We start from the raw sequence: 13,384 nt of genomic DNA, 5'->3' as shown, positions 1-13,384 counted from the left end.
ATTGTAGCATGGTCAATGTATCTTACGGTATATATACAGATAAAGTGAGAGCAGTATTTTTAATATTGTTTGGATTTTACTGTCAGCAACTTTGCTGCTATCAATATTCCTTGTTTCCCTAAGGAAACACTGGAATGTAGATTATTTATCTAAAGAGAAGTAGCCGGCCAAATGCACAAATGCAAACAATTTACATAACTCTAGAGACTTCCACACGACTTCCTTAATGTCATAGTCTTAAGTATACTATATTTGGAATTGTAGATGGAACTAAGTATATACCGGTGACTACTAAGTAGATACTTAACTGAGGATTCAGCTCATTCATGGTTAACAAGCTATTAATTAAAGATGAACATTAGAAAAAATCTTCATCCATAATTTGTTTTCTTTTAAAGGAACCTATAATTATTTTTGTGCTGTGAGAACTACAAGCCATTGGGGTGGTCCCTGGTGACTACTGCCTGCCCTATAGGCCTTGATTGATAGATCCCACCCTATACTTGTCATGGCCGCGGCGGCGTCCCGTGTTCCGGGCCGCCGCCACGACCTCCTTCTGCCCCATGCAGCCGCCGGGGTCCTTGTGCAGGGACCCGGCGCTGCTGCTAGTTCGGCCCCTGGGGGCGCCTCACCTCTCCTCCGCTCCTGTCTCCGTCTGTGCCGGCCGGCGCGCGCGTCCCCGCCTCCTAGGGCGCGCGCGCGCCGGCTGTCTCAGATTTAAAGGGCCAGTCCGCCCTTAATTGGTTAGTTGCACCAATCACTCCCTATAAGTTCCAGCTCTGCCCCACTACAGGTGTTGGAGCCTCTACATGCTTCCCATAGCGTTTGGCCCAGCCCCCTGTTGTTCCTGATTCCTATCCGCTACCTGGTCCCAAGTCCTTGTTCCTGATACCTATCCGCTACCTGGTCCCTAGTCCTTGTTCCTGGTTCCTGCTCCCCTGTCACTCCATTGCTCCTGTGTTCAGCCTGTCACCTGCGGTTACGCCTACAGACCTCTGCCAGCACTATCTTCTGCCTACTGCTCCTGCCACGCCTCGCCTGCCGTCACTAGCAACCAAGCCAGGGGTAGCGACCTGGGGGTCGCCTGCCGCAGCAAGTCCATCCCGCCTTGCGGCGGGCTCTGGTGAAAACCAGCGGCCCCTTAGACTCCGCTCCCTGGTGAGGTTAGTGCCATCGCTGGTGACGGTCCAGTGGATCCACTACTCCAGGCGTTACAATACCTGCATAGAGAACTATCAACCAAGGCCAGTCTGGCAGGAAAAAGCGTTTTTATTTAAGTACTTAGACCAGGTAAATGTGGTTCTCTATTATGTTTAATGCACCTGCCCCTTAAAAAAAAATAATAAAAAATTCAGCTGGTTTCAATGTGGCATCTGGTATATTTTCCATGCAATAGCTCTACCAAGACTATTGTTCTAAATAGAAAAGAATAACCTAGGACTTCTGTCTACAGTATTCATATTTAGGATATAGTAGCTAGTGTTGAGCGAGCACCACGGTAAAACACTTGAGTGTTTGAATCAAGTAACGAACCCAATTGAAATCAATGGAAGACCTGAGCATTAAACCAGGTGCCCCCTGCTTGGCGTGGGGTGCTTGGGTGCTTGGTTAACCTATTGCACTTTTTCATACTAATTTTTGTATTTTTCATTTAAACATCCCTTGAAATATATGAAAATTAGAATGAAACAAATGCAATAGGTTACTGCGACAGGCTGGAGATATAACTGATGGCTGTCAGTTAATGTAGGTGTGTGGCCACCTTTACCTGAGTGGCACAATGTGCTCCCCTTGTTCCCCGATGTTTAATCAAGCACTATGTTTGACCAAGCATACACACTCAATACTAATAGTAACTATGCACTTATACATATTACCCTAAGGAAACAATGCAAGAAAATGGAAGTATACCTTCCAACTAGAGATGGGCCAAGCAGCCGGAATTTTTTTTCACAAACTTCACAAATTTCCGGTCAAACTCGTTAAGATTTGGGAATTGAATCTTAGCTAATTTCATTAAAAGAGCCAAAACTGTAGTAGCTACAATACTGGGACTATTACAGAAGGGCAAATTTGTTATAGCATGTTGATGTAAAAGTGTCAAAAATCTGAAAATCACAATTTCAAAAAAATGTCAATCATCCAGTCACTCATCAAATTTCCGCCATTCCTCTCCTCTCTGTCCCTATACCACTCTGTTAGTCTCTTCCTGCTCTGCTCTAACTGCCTGCTGCCATCCTGCTCTCTATTCCACACACAGCCGACTGGCCACCTCCGTTACCGAACCTCATTATATTGAGGGGGAGGGGCTGAGATCACAGAGGGGCCTGCAGCTGATTAGATGGGTGCTGGGGATTATGGTTAATCCCTTTATCCCACCTAGTGCTCCAGACAGCATGTGTGGCCAGCAATTTTTTTTTTTTTTTTTGCTAAATTCCGCAACAAATCGGTGGGAATTCGCTTCACATAATGAAGCAAATTGAGAGCGCGTTTAGTAGCAAATCTTGATTTCCAATCTGTACTTCCAACCTCAAATGAAGTAACATCTCTCCTTGAGACTTCAAGTGCATATCAGGAATAAAGGCACCATACTAGTGCATGATAATGGTACCTATAGCTTTTAAGTAGACGCTGTATACTTATATAACTGGAAGTATTGTGGGCCATCATTATTGCTCTCTTCCCTTTCCCAGAATAGAAATGACACAGGGTATAACTAGGTTTTTCTCTGGACTCTTCCTTTAACATTAGCCTTTGTGTTCTATACCTATTTTTAATATACACAAGCCGATACAAAGTAAACTGCAAAAATATAAGATTAAAAGCATATTCAATGTCCTGCAAAATGCATATGAAACCTTAGCTTTTGGCTTTTCATGCTGTTTGCTATGACTTACCGATGTTTTCTTTTGCAATACACTAAAAGGTTATCAAAGAGAAAGAAAATCCGCTCCTGGATATTCCCAGAGGAAATTTTTAAAAGGACTCCTTGCATCAGCATTTCAGTGCAAGTATCTGTTATGCTGGACCCCTAACAAAGCAAAGAGAAAAAAAGAGAGAAAACATATTAGCCGCTGAATAGAAACACTATTGTTGTATCAGAAAATGGTATTTTTATCATAGCAATCAGCACAACTAAACAGAAAAATAAAAGATTCCATCGGCAATGAACTCTCCTGGAATGTCACCGCTTGCTTTGTTATCTTTTTGCATACTTGAAAGAAGAAGCTGACAATGCTTCATTTGAATAATAAAAGAAGCAAATGATAATAACGGTATAATACAGACAACAGTTAATAAAGTGTGACGATATGAGAGGAGTACGGCATCCTCCTGGGGTTAGTATCCTCGCACCCATTCATTTCATCCATTCTATCATTTATTGGCATTGCTTTTCTACATGAAATCAGTTTCATAGAAAAAAAATAAGAAACATGTTTGCACCAAAATGATATGATGTTATCTATCTTTTTGTTAGTTGACAATCCTAATATAATATAATAATCTAATATAATCTTGTAAGGGGGCAAGATCCAGGGAGTGCCCACCGCAGCCCCAACCCCCGCGGCGCTCCCCCGCTCCCCGTTGGCACATGCAATGGCGGCAGAAGCGAGCAGAAAACAAAATCGGCGCTCGCTTGCTCCTGGAGATCGCCACATGTAATAGGGGCTTTACATGTTTCTTTAAATGGACAGACGTGGACTGAAGTAAAGGCAAATACTAGACAAATAAATAAGATTCTCCAGGGAGATGGCTGCTGTAAGAGGCCTGGAGGTAGGGCTGTACTCAGGGGGGTACTGGGTATGGGCTGAGAGATGTAGTGCACCATGTCACCACAATGTTAACAGCCTGTATAAAGAGGGGGATTGGCACTATTTGGGGAGAGTACAAATCAGATTTCTGCAGGTCGGGCACCACTGTCATATAGATAGCAAGCAGCAGGACCTTCTGTGAGGAGGAAGCTACAAAACTGTGCTGAGGAAGTGGAAAACCTGAATCTGGGATTGTGGCCATGAAGCCTGGAAAGCATGGGTGCAGCCATAAGCCATAGGCTTTAAGCTTGTTTTCCAGGACTCCCTAGGGTGGCATCCAACTCCAGCAGCCACCGCTCATCAAATGTCACATGCTCAGGTTCAGACAAATCCATGCATGGTCAAAGTTTGCTTAAAGGGGAACTATCAGCAGCTTGGATGAATCTAACCTGCTGATAGCCCCCTATAGCTCCAGGGATTCTGAGGAGGAACGTATGTTTCTTACCTTCTTCCTCATCGTCGGTCCCATATTATACTTTAATTCCAGAAACATATGAGAACAGTAAATTAAATTGCTAAATCAATTACATTTACATTAGCATAGCATAGTATAATATCATAGCATAGTTAACAAGAGTCCATCAGTTCAACCTAGGGACCAGCTGGCCTCAATTAACTCTTAAAATGCAAACAGGCCATATTAATGTACATGAGATATCAAAATGCTGTGTATGTTGGGTCAAATGGGTAATTTTAGTGTAAAATAATCTATGTATGGCACATGGTAAGGATCAAGCAGCACATTCACATACACAGAAAAATCTTATAGAAACATAGACAATTGACATAGACATTGACATAGAAAAAAAGACACCTGGTCCATCTAGTCGGACCTTATATTATTTCCTTTCCTATCATCTTAGGATAGATATACAGTATGTTTAATATATGTAAATATATATGTTGCTTTGGATCTTTCCCCCAGTAACCTCTCAATGTGCCTCCTTGTTCTTGTGTTCAGTTTCTAATTAACCCCCCCCCTCCTGAACCTTATTTAGCCCTTACACATATTTAAAGATTATAATTATGTCTCTGCAGACTATACAAATTCAGATCCTCAAAGTGATACTGTTAAGGCCCTATTACACAAAGCAATTATTAGCTGTATGTGGACAATTATTGGCCATTACGGCCGATAATCGCTTTGTGTAATGAAAGGCAACGATCAGACTGTATTAACGATGTCGGCTAATCATTTTCATTTAACGTCTTTTATCTTGCTGAAAGACGAAAGACAACGATAGCAACGATCTGCTGCTGACGCTCTGTGTAACAGGACCGCCGCTATCTTCTATGGAGTGCCCGAACGATCTCCCCTCTTGACTTTATCTATCCTCCTCTGCAGTTTCTCAATGTGATACAATGTGTGTCTTCATTCTTGTGAGGAGGTGGGGGGACCTTTATGATTCTTTTCAGTATAAGAAATCTTCAGTGTCTGGACCTGCCATTCATCCAGTCAGCATTACCAACCCAACAAGAATCTCATGAAGATGCCTGCCTGCCAACAATGCCACCTAATGTCACTTAGTTCCCCCACCAAGGTTTCCTGCAGAGCTTCTACCACCTTGTTTGCCTTTCCCTTTCCCCCTCAAATAAGATCCTATTACACAAAACAATAATTAGCTTTACTTGGCTGATTACCGACCATTTAGGCTGATAATAATTTAATATAGTAGGTCATTTTGAAGGCCACGATCATGAACATGTGGAAAGATCACTGCTGAGTTCAATGGGCAGCTGGAATGATCTAAAGATCATTCGAGTGGCCCCTCTCGATGCTTCCTGCCTGCTGTTTGTGCGTGTAATAGCACAAGCAGCGAGTGAGGAATGAGGGGGAAGCGAGTGCTGTCAGCACTCACTTCTCCCAGATCATTGGGCTGTAATATGGCCTATAGTTTCTGCTATTTTTTATGCCTTACGGCACTAGTCAAGGAGCCGATCATCTGTCAGTACTTCTATGTTGTGTTTTGCCCCATTGTTCTTATGAAGACCATGTATAAAAAGGAATGAAGCCTGTGTACAAGTATACAGCTCATTTCCTGTGCAGTGCAAGTAGTGTCTTATAGGAAGGAAGCCAATGGCTCTTTACTCTGTGTGGAGACGTGTACAGTTGAATGTGATGGTTGCACAAGGATCCAGGGCATGGGGGCAAAAAGCCAGAGCATGGGCACCTAGTACCAGTACTATCAATGACCCTGGAGCTAGCTATGGGAGGTCCAGCACTGTGGGACCATTCCGGGAGAGAGGGTCATATTGCAACAGATGCTTACTTATTGCCAGGATGTTCGTGCTCATAAAGTGTCTCAGCATATTGTTAGTAATGGGAATTTAAGCCCGGGCTTTGATCCTCACTGATTCTAAAAATAACTTCTTCTATTCCTTGTGAAGCCATGCCCCCTGTTAAACATTTCCTTCTGGTAGGAAATCACTTTGTTTTTTCATCCTGCTTTCTGAAAGCACAAACTGCATTTCTGATGTTTACTTAATGGAGCTCAATGTGATATGTTGGGTCATGATAATTACACTAATATGTGTGAGATATTCCAAGAATTCACTGTACAAATATAGAAATTAATAAATAGTAACTACACTAAATCACAAATAAGCATTGACTATGTCTGGTTAGGCTGGGTTCACATTACGTTTTTTTCATCCGTTTTTTCTTTTCATACTCTAAGGCTGGGTTCACACTAAGTTTTTGCAATCCGTTTTTTTAAGACGGATGGAAAAAACAGATGGATGCATGTGTGTGCATCCGTTTTGATATGTTTTTCCATTGAATTCCATTATAAAGAGAATGGATTAAAATGGATCCGTTTTTTTTTTTTAACGAGACACAAACGTAGTCAACCTCATTTTTGTGTCTGTTCAGAAAAACGGATCCGTTTTGATCCAGTTTTTTTAAATAATGGAATTCAATGGAAAAACGGATCAAAACAGATGCACACACATGCATCCGTTTTTAACATTCGTTTAAAAAAAAAACTAATTGCAAAAACGAGTCAACCCTGCCTTAGAGTATGGTACCATACACACTGAGCAAATGATGTGCATCCTGCAATGTATGTTTATTTATTTATTTATTTATTCATTCATTATTTCAAAACAAAGTAAAGCAATAGAAACTGAGCTTTATTAGGGTACAGAACCTCCGCGTAGTCTTCAAGTGGATTCCGCCGGGCGGCCTCCACCTGAAGTTCTGCCCGTTCTATAGACTCAATGATATTTGCTGGAGGATTTCCCCGTCCGCCCAAAGAATTGACAAGTCAATTCTTTAGGAGGATGGCAGAATTTTCCGGCAAATATCATTGAGTGTATGGAATGGGCGGAACTTCAAGCGGAGGTCGCCTGGCGGAATCTGCTTGAAGTATCCAAGGAGGTTTCGTAGCGTGCACCTACCCTTGCACATCTCAACACCCAAGGTGGTATAAGGCTCGGTATCATTCATTAGCCCCACATATCCTGTTACATAGGGTGATGTGCAGCCAATGAACAAAGATTTTCAAACATTTTCAAATGACCGACTAGTCATTTATCGGCCGATCACTGGGCCTGTTACAAAGGGGCCAGTAGTGGCTTGTTTAGCTGATTATTGCCCTGTCTATTAGGGCTTAAATGCTAAAGTAGATATAATGACATGCTTTGAGGGGTGATTATCTCCCTAATACAACAGTCTTTCGAGCACGCTGTGTTTTGTTTTGTGAGATTTATTTGGAATCCAATGATAAAAAAGTTCTGGTCATGCATCTGACTGTTCTGGCTGCACCTTGTGAGACAGCTGATTGACCATGGAGTGTGAGTGGTACACAAAGGATGCTATGTGAGATATACGGTGCACTATTGCACCCAACTAGACCTGAACTACCCCACCTGTTGCAGGTCATCCTTCTCCTGTAAGTACTGAGCTCATCCCTTCTTTTATTTAGGGGGTGGCATACTGCCGGAGTTCTAATGTGTGTTGCAGAAACCTATTGCATTTTTTCGTTTAAATTTTTGTATATTTCATTTAATCATCCGCTCAATCAAACACTATACTCCTATACTTGCTTAACACTAGTTGAATATTGTCCCTCTAGAAAAAGTATTAAAACTACATCTTTGCAGAGTTCAGAGCAGACAAGACACTTTGAGGGACATTTACAAAGCCTGCATCCTAGGCGTACGCCAGGGAGAAGGCACAGATTCACCCCTTCTCCCTGGCGTACGCTTGCTGTATCCCCTGCTCAACCAATGGGCAGATGGGGGGGGGCAGCAAGTCGGGGAGGAAATGTCACCAATGTCTGTCTACGGTGAGCAGATCGATTTACAATATACTAACTGTAATAATAATAATAATAATAAAAATAATAATAATAATAATAATAATAATAATTTTATTTGTATAGCGCCAACAGATTCCGCAGCGCATGGAGGCATTGAGGTGTATTGATGCTACTAATAATCTCTGCAGCTGGTACATAGATCTGTAATGCTCTCTGAGCTGCCAAAAAAACAATATATACGCCTTTGAACAGTGTGATACTGGTAATCCTATTAGCATGTGACTCACCTCCCATCCCTCTATATGGCTCTGCCATTCCTCCAGCACTTCTAATTTTTCCATCTGCCTCTTGGCCTCATTGATGTTGGAGCACACCGCCTTCATTGCCTGTAAAGCCTCCACCACAGACATGAAATCACGGTGTCTCTTCGGAGTCCTCTTCAGTAATTCCTGTTGGGAAGTTCAAGAGAAAATCAAAGCTTTTACATCTGATTTTTACTGCTCAACATTATGATGTCCTTATACTCCAGAGTCCCCCTTTAGTAACACTTCAAAACTGGTGTAATGTTGGCAAATGCCCTGCAAATAAAAGTCCAGATTATACATCAAATATGTCCGAAAATGAAATATTATGGTCTGCCACATGATGACCCAATGCCACCCACACCCTGACTAAGGGATGGCAGAATATGTGAATTTTATTTTATACTCTTCACCCATGTTTCTAAATTCCCTTTAGAATGGCAATATCTTTTGGCCCTTTGTAAAGATGTCCCATAAAATAACATGCTAAAGGGGTACTCCAGATTAAAAAAAGGGGGTTTAAATCAACTGGTGTAAATAAGTTATCTATATTTGTAAATAACTTCTATTTAAAAACTCAACTCTTCTAGTACTTATCAGCTGCTGTATGTCCTGCAGAAAGTGGTGTATTGTTTCCAGTCTGACACAGCGCTCTCTGCTGCCACATCTGTCTGTAACAGGAATTGTCAAGAGCAACAGAGGTTTTTATGAGGGGTTTTGCACTTTGTCAGGTTTGAAAGACATTTATCTTCCTGCAGGACATACAGCAGCTGATAAGTACTGGGATGCTGGAGTTTTAAAAAAATAGAAGAAATTTACAACCTGTATAACTTTCTGTCACTAGCTGATTTAAAAATACCAAATTCCATTGTGTGTCATATATGAAATCCTGTACATTGCTGTACTCGTCTCGTATTCATTCAGAGTAACAATCTAAAGTATAGCTCATAGTGCACTGACAATTCTGCGTGCATGCATGCAGACACATGCCAAACGTAAATCCTCAGCGTAGCAGCTGTAGGAAATATATCATGCGGTCGCTGACCGCCACAGTGATGTTTTTTGGTTAGGGACTCATGTGTATCAGAGGACCTGCACGTGGTACATGAGGCAATATGGTTTGGCCAAATTATATACTAACTTCTGATGTTGGTTTTAAATGTAGCTGAATAAGCTTTCGTGTCAGCCATGGGTGCGATGTGCAGCCATTTCTGTCTTTTTGGCTTGTGTATACATAATATATCATGCATAGTATGCCATGATAAATAATAAAAATATGATTATTTATATAGCTCCAATATATCATGCAGCACTGCACAGAGGTTACCATCACTCACCTGTCCCCAATTGGCATGTACATAAAGGGTAAACTCCAGTGAAAATCTTTTTTTTTCAGATTAACTACTTTTCGAAAGTTATACAGAATTGCAATTTACATCTATTTAAAAGTTTACAGTCTTCCTGTACTTATCAGGTGCAGGTGCTTTACAATATATGCATATTTTACATGGTAATGTGAATAGCCCTATAGATTAAAGGGGAACTATCAGCAGCTTAGACTTATCTAACTCCCTATTGCGCATGGGGCACTGAGGATGAAGGTAAGAGACATGCTTACATGCTCAGCGCCCCATGCGCAATAGGGAGTTAGATTAGTCTAAGCTGCTGATAGTTCCCCTTTAAGCTTTATGGACCATAAAAAATGGATGTAATACAGACACAATATGCACTTATGTGAATGTGGCCTTAAGAGAATCCTTCTATCGAAAACATTTATGGCTTTTTGGCACCTGATTTATGTGCTTGCAACTGAAACAGCTGCCACATCCAAACAGAATTGAATAGAGAGTTGGTTATGTATGTGCACTACTTTCTTCATTCAAGTCTACCAAAATTTTGAAAATAGCTTAGTAGGGATGAGTGCAACCCGAACATGTTCAAATCCGATCATGTGGCATCTGAATACTGGTGGCTATAGAAGTTGGATCTAGCCCTAGGTAGGCCTGAAAAATATGGATACAGCCATAGGCCATAGGCTATATCCATGTTTTCCCAAACTCCCTAGGGCTGCATCCAACTTCCTTAGCCATCGGTATTTAAATGACGAATGGATTTGAGCACGTTCAACTTGCGCTCATCTCTATAGCTGAGTAACCTTGTCTTTTCAGCTTGCACAGTCCACCCTGTTATGTCATACACCATAAATGTCTAAGATAAGAAAACACTTTAAAGTCTCACTGTCATTATAAATTTCAAAATCTAAATCAACAGTAGATATAAAGTGATATAAAGTTTTATATAGAGTTTATATAGTGATGTAAGGCAACTTTGCAATATAGATTCTGAAGGCAGATTTTCTGACTTGTGCAGGTTGTAAAAAAAACAGACTAAACACAGGAATCCTGGCCAGTACAGAGAGTCACGGCTCACTGTGTCCATCAGTCATATGACTGTCTTCTCTCTGTGTGACCTGGGAAACACAGGACTTCCTGTTTTCTGACTCTTTAGGAAAAAAAAGGAAGTGTTAGAAAACAGGAAGTGCTGTGTTTTACATGATAAACAACAACAACAACTACAACAAACACAACAACTACAACAACAACAACAACTACAACTACAACAACTACAACTACAACAACTACAACTACAACAACTACAACAACTACTTGCAAACTTGCTTTATATCACATCTACTGTTGACTTAGAGTTTGAAAGTTATAACAACAGTGACACATTAAGCAATTCTTATTTATTTTGTGTATTATATAAATATTACATTTTACACAAAATAAATCATTAAAATCCACAGTCGGCACCCACAAGATACATTGCAAGGCATACATGTGAAGAAAGCGAATACAAGGTGTGCTTTGCATTGATGAGACTGCACCACAATGGTCAGTGCTAGATGGTGCCCCCTTTGTGCCAAGTTTTGCTCTGCATAATACGCAGCCTGTTAAAAGAAGGGAAGTGATTGCATTAAAGAGATTTAAATACACTCGGCAACATGCTCCTAGTGTCTAATAACATCCCCTAGCAACCACTGCGTACTTACTCTCAATAGAAGTGGGTACTTGCATATTCTCTGGATTGGTGCAACTAAATATCCTTCCAGTGGAACATCTGTGTTTTTCCGTCCACCCAGGAGCATGCAGTTCTGAAAGCACAAACACGTTCAGTTTTTAGGCAAATCTTGTCATTCACTTTTTCCATGCTATAATATTAAAGCGTGGGCGTCTGCAATGTGTGCTTGCAGGATGCTTTCATGTTTATATGTGGTTTACTGGTCAAACGGCAACTATTTGCTAACAAATGCTACAAAGAATGTGTTTACTATTCACAAGTCCGATCAACGGCAAGATCTTATTTCACACAAAAAGCAATAGTATTCAGAACTGTGATGCAAAGAGTCTATTGTAGGGCTTTTGTAGTCTTCTACTATAGATTTAATCAGAAAGTGTAAATTATTGTATGTTTATGTCCTATTGCTGTTATTTACATTCTTCTGTATCTGGGAGGGGGGCTATAGGACCGCTCTAACATGCCAGGAAATCCCATAAGCACAAAGCTGGAGCAGTTACAGGGAGGGAACATAAGAATAAAATGTAGTTATAATATATGTTCAAGGGATGTGGGAGTAGTGCCCCCTATAAGCACTGTCAAGGCATTAAGTGGCTGTAAACGTGGAAGCATGTAAAAGTACATTAATCTAACCTGCTTATATTTCCCTATTGCATAGGAGGTGCTGAGGAAGGCATGTCTCTTACCTTCATCCCTGGTGCCATTCCCATGCACTCACTTAGTCGTTCCCTCCATGGTCCAGTAATACTGTTTGAAGCACTGGGGCGCCGTTAGGAGCACTGCCTGCCCCCATAGTGCCGATCGGCCCCCAGCTGGCCAGCTCCTTCTAATGATTATCAATGGAGTGGACAGGCTGGGGGTGGACCGGATCATCGCTGGTGCTCTTAACAGTCTTACCGGACTGAGGCATGAACGATTAAGTGCATGGGAACGGTTATGAGGAGGAAGAGACATACTTTCATCCTTGGCGCCTCCTGTGTAATAGGGACATATCAGCAGGTTAGATTCAAATAGGTCCCCTTCAAATATTTAGCAAACACATTCAATTAGCAAACTTTTCTCCTTCTCCTGTTATGGTCGTTTTTTAACTCCTATTGTTAACAGCTCGTTGTCTAGGTTACCCACTACCAGTCTGCTCTAAAAGCAGTGATATGGCTGGTGCGTATATAGCTATAGTATACATATTTATATATAGTATACATACGCTATACTTCAAACGAGGTCTAGAAGTATAACTATCCTAGTTAAGTTGGGAATACCCCTTTAAAAAAAAAAAAGTATCAAATGCAAAGCAATGTATAAAACCAATCATGAATATACTTGATGCTCCCAGTAATACACTTAGTATACTCTGAGGTCGAACTTTTATCCATTACGAACAATGAATTCACAAGGCAGCAAATGTGCTGACATCACGCTGTAAATCTATGCACTTGGAACTGAGATTTATACCCACGATTCTTGCACAGCGAGATAACTTTGACTACTGTGCTGTACATCTAATGTCTCATGCCGCTATATGGCAGATATTTTATATGTTGCCATTTATATACTTTTTTGTTTGTTTTACATTATATACAGCCAGTATACAGTATATATATCAATATATATATATATATATATATATATATATATATATGTATATCATATATATCATCAAGAGAATGCCAAGAGTGTGCAAAGCAGTAATCAAGGCAAAATGTGGCTACTTTGAAGAACCTGGAATATAAGACATATTTTCAGTTGTTTCACACTTTTTTGTTAAGTATATAATTCCACATGTGTAAATTCATAGTTTTGATGCCTTCAGTGTGAATCTACAATTTTCATAGTCATGAAAATACAGAAAACTCTTTGAATGAGAAGGTGTGTCCAAACCTTTGGTCTGTACTGTATGTTGTCTTATTATATATAGTTGTACTCATCT

The 13,384-nt window shown here is 40.8% G+C and overlaps 1 protein-coding gene across 2 annotated transcripts in view; it reads right to left on the bottom strand.

Moving 5' to 3' along the window:
• Nucleotides 1-13,384, bottom strand: part of PREX2 (phosphatidylinositol-3,4,5-trisphosphate dependent Rac exchange factor 2) — a 224,749-nt gene that overhangs the window by 147,995 nt on the left and 63,370 nt on the right. For both annotated transcript variants that reach the window (XM_069957488.1, XM_069957489.1), the window contains 3 exons: nucleotides 11,432-11,533; nucleotides 8,362-8,523; nucleotides 2,898-3,031 (listed from right to left, as the gene is read on the bottom strand). In XM_069957488.1, the coding sequence (XP_069813589.1) occupies nucleotides 2,898-3,031; nucleotides 8,362-8,523; nucleotides 11,432-11,533 (398 nt within the window). The remainder of the gene's footprint in view (nucleotides 1-2,897; nucleotides 3,032-8,361; nucleotides 8,524-11,431; nucleotides 11,534-13,384) is intronic.

Source organism: Dendropsophus ebraccatus, chromosome 2 (assembly GCF_027789765.1).
Source record: "Dendropsophus ebraccatus isolate aDenEbr1 chromosome 2, aDenEbr1.pat, whole genome shotgun sequence".
Classification (NCBI taxonomy): Eukaryota; Metazoa; Chordata; class Amphibia; order Anura; family Hylidae; genus Dendropsophus; species Dendropsophus ebraccatus.
The sequence above is the reverse complement of the archived record's forward strand: the minus strand, read 5'-3'. Positions and strand labels throughout refer to the sequence as shown.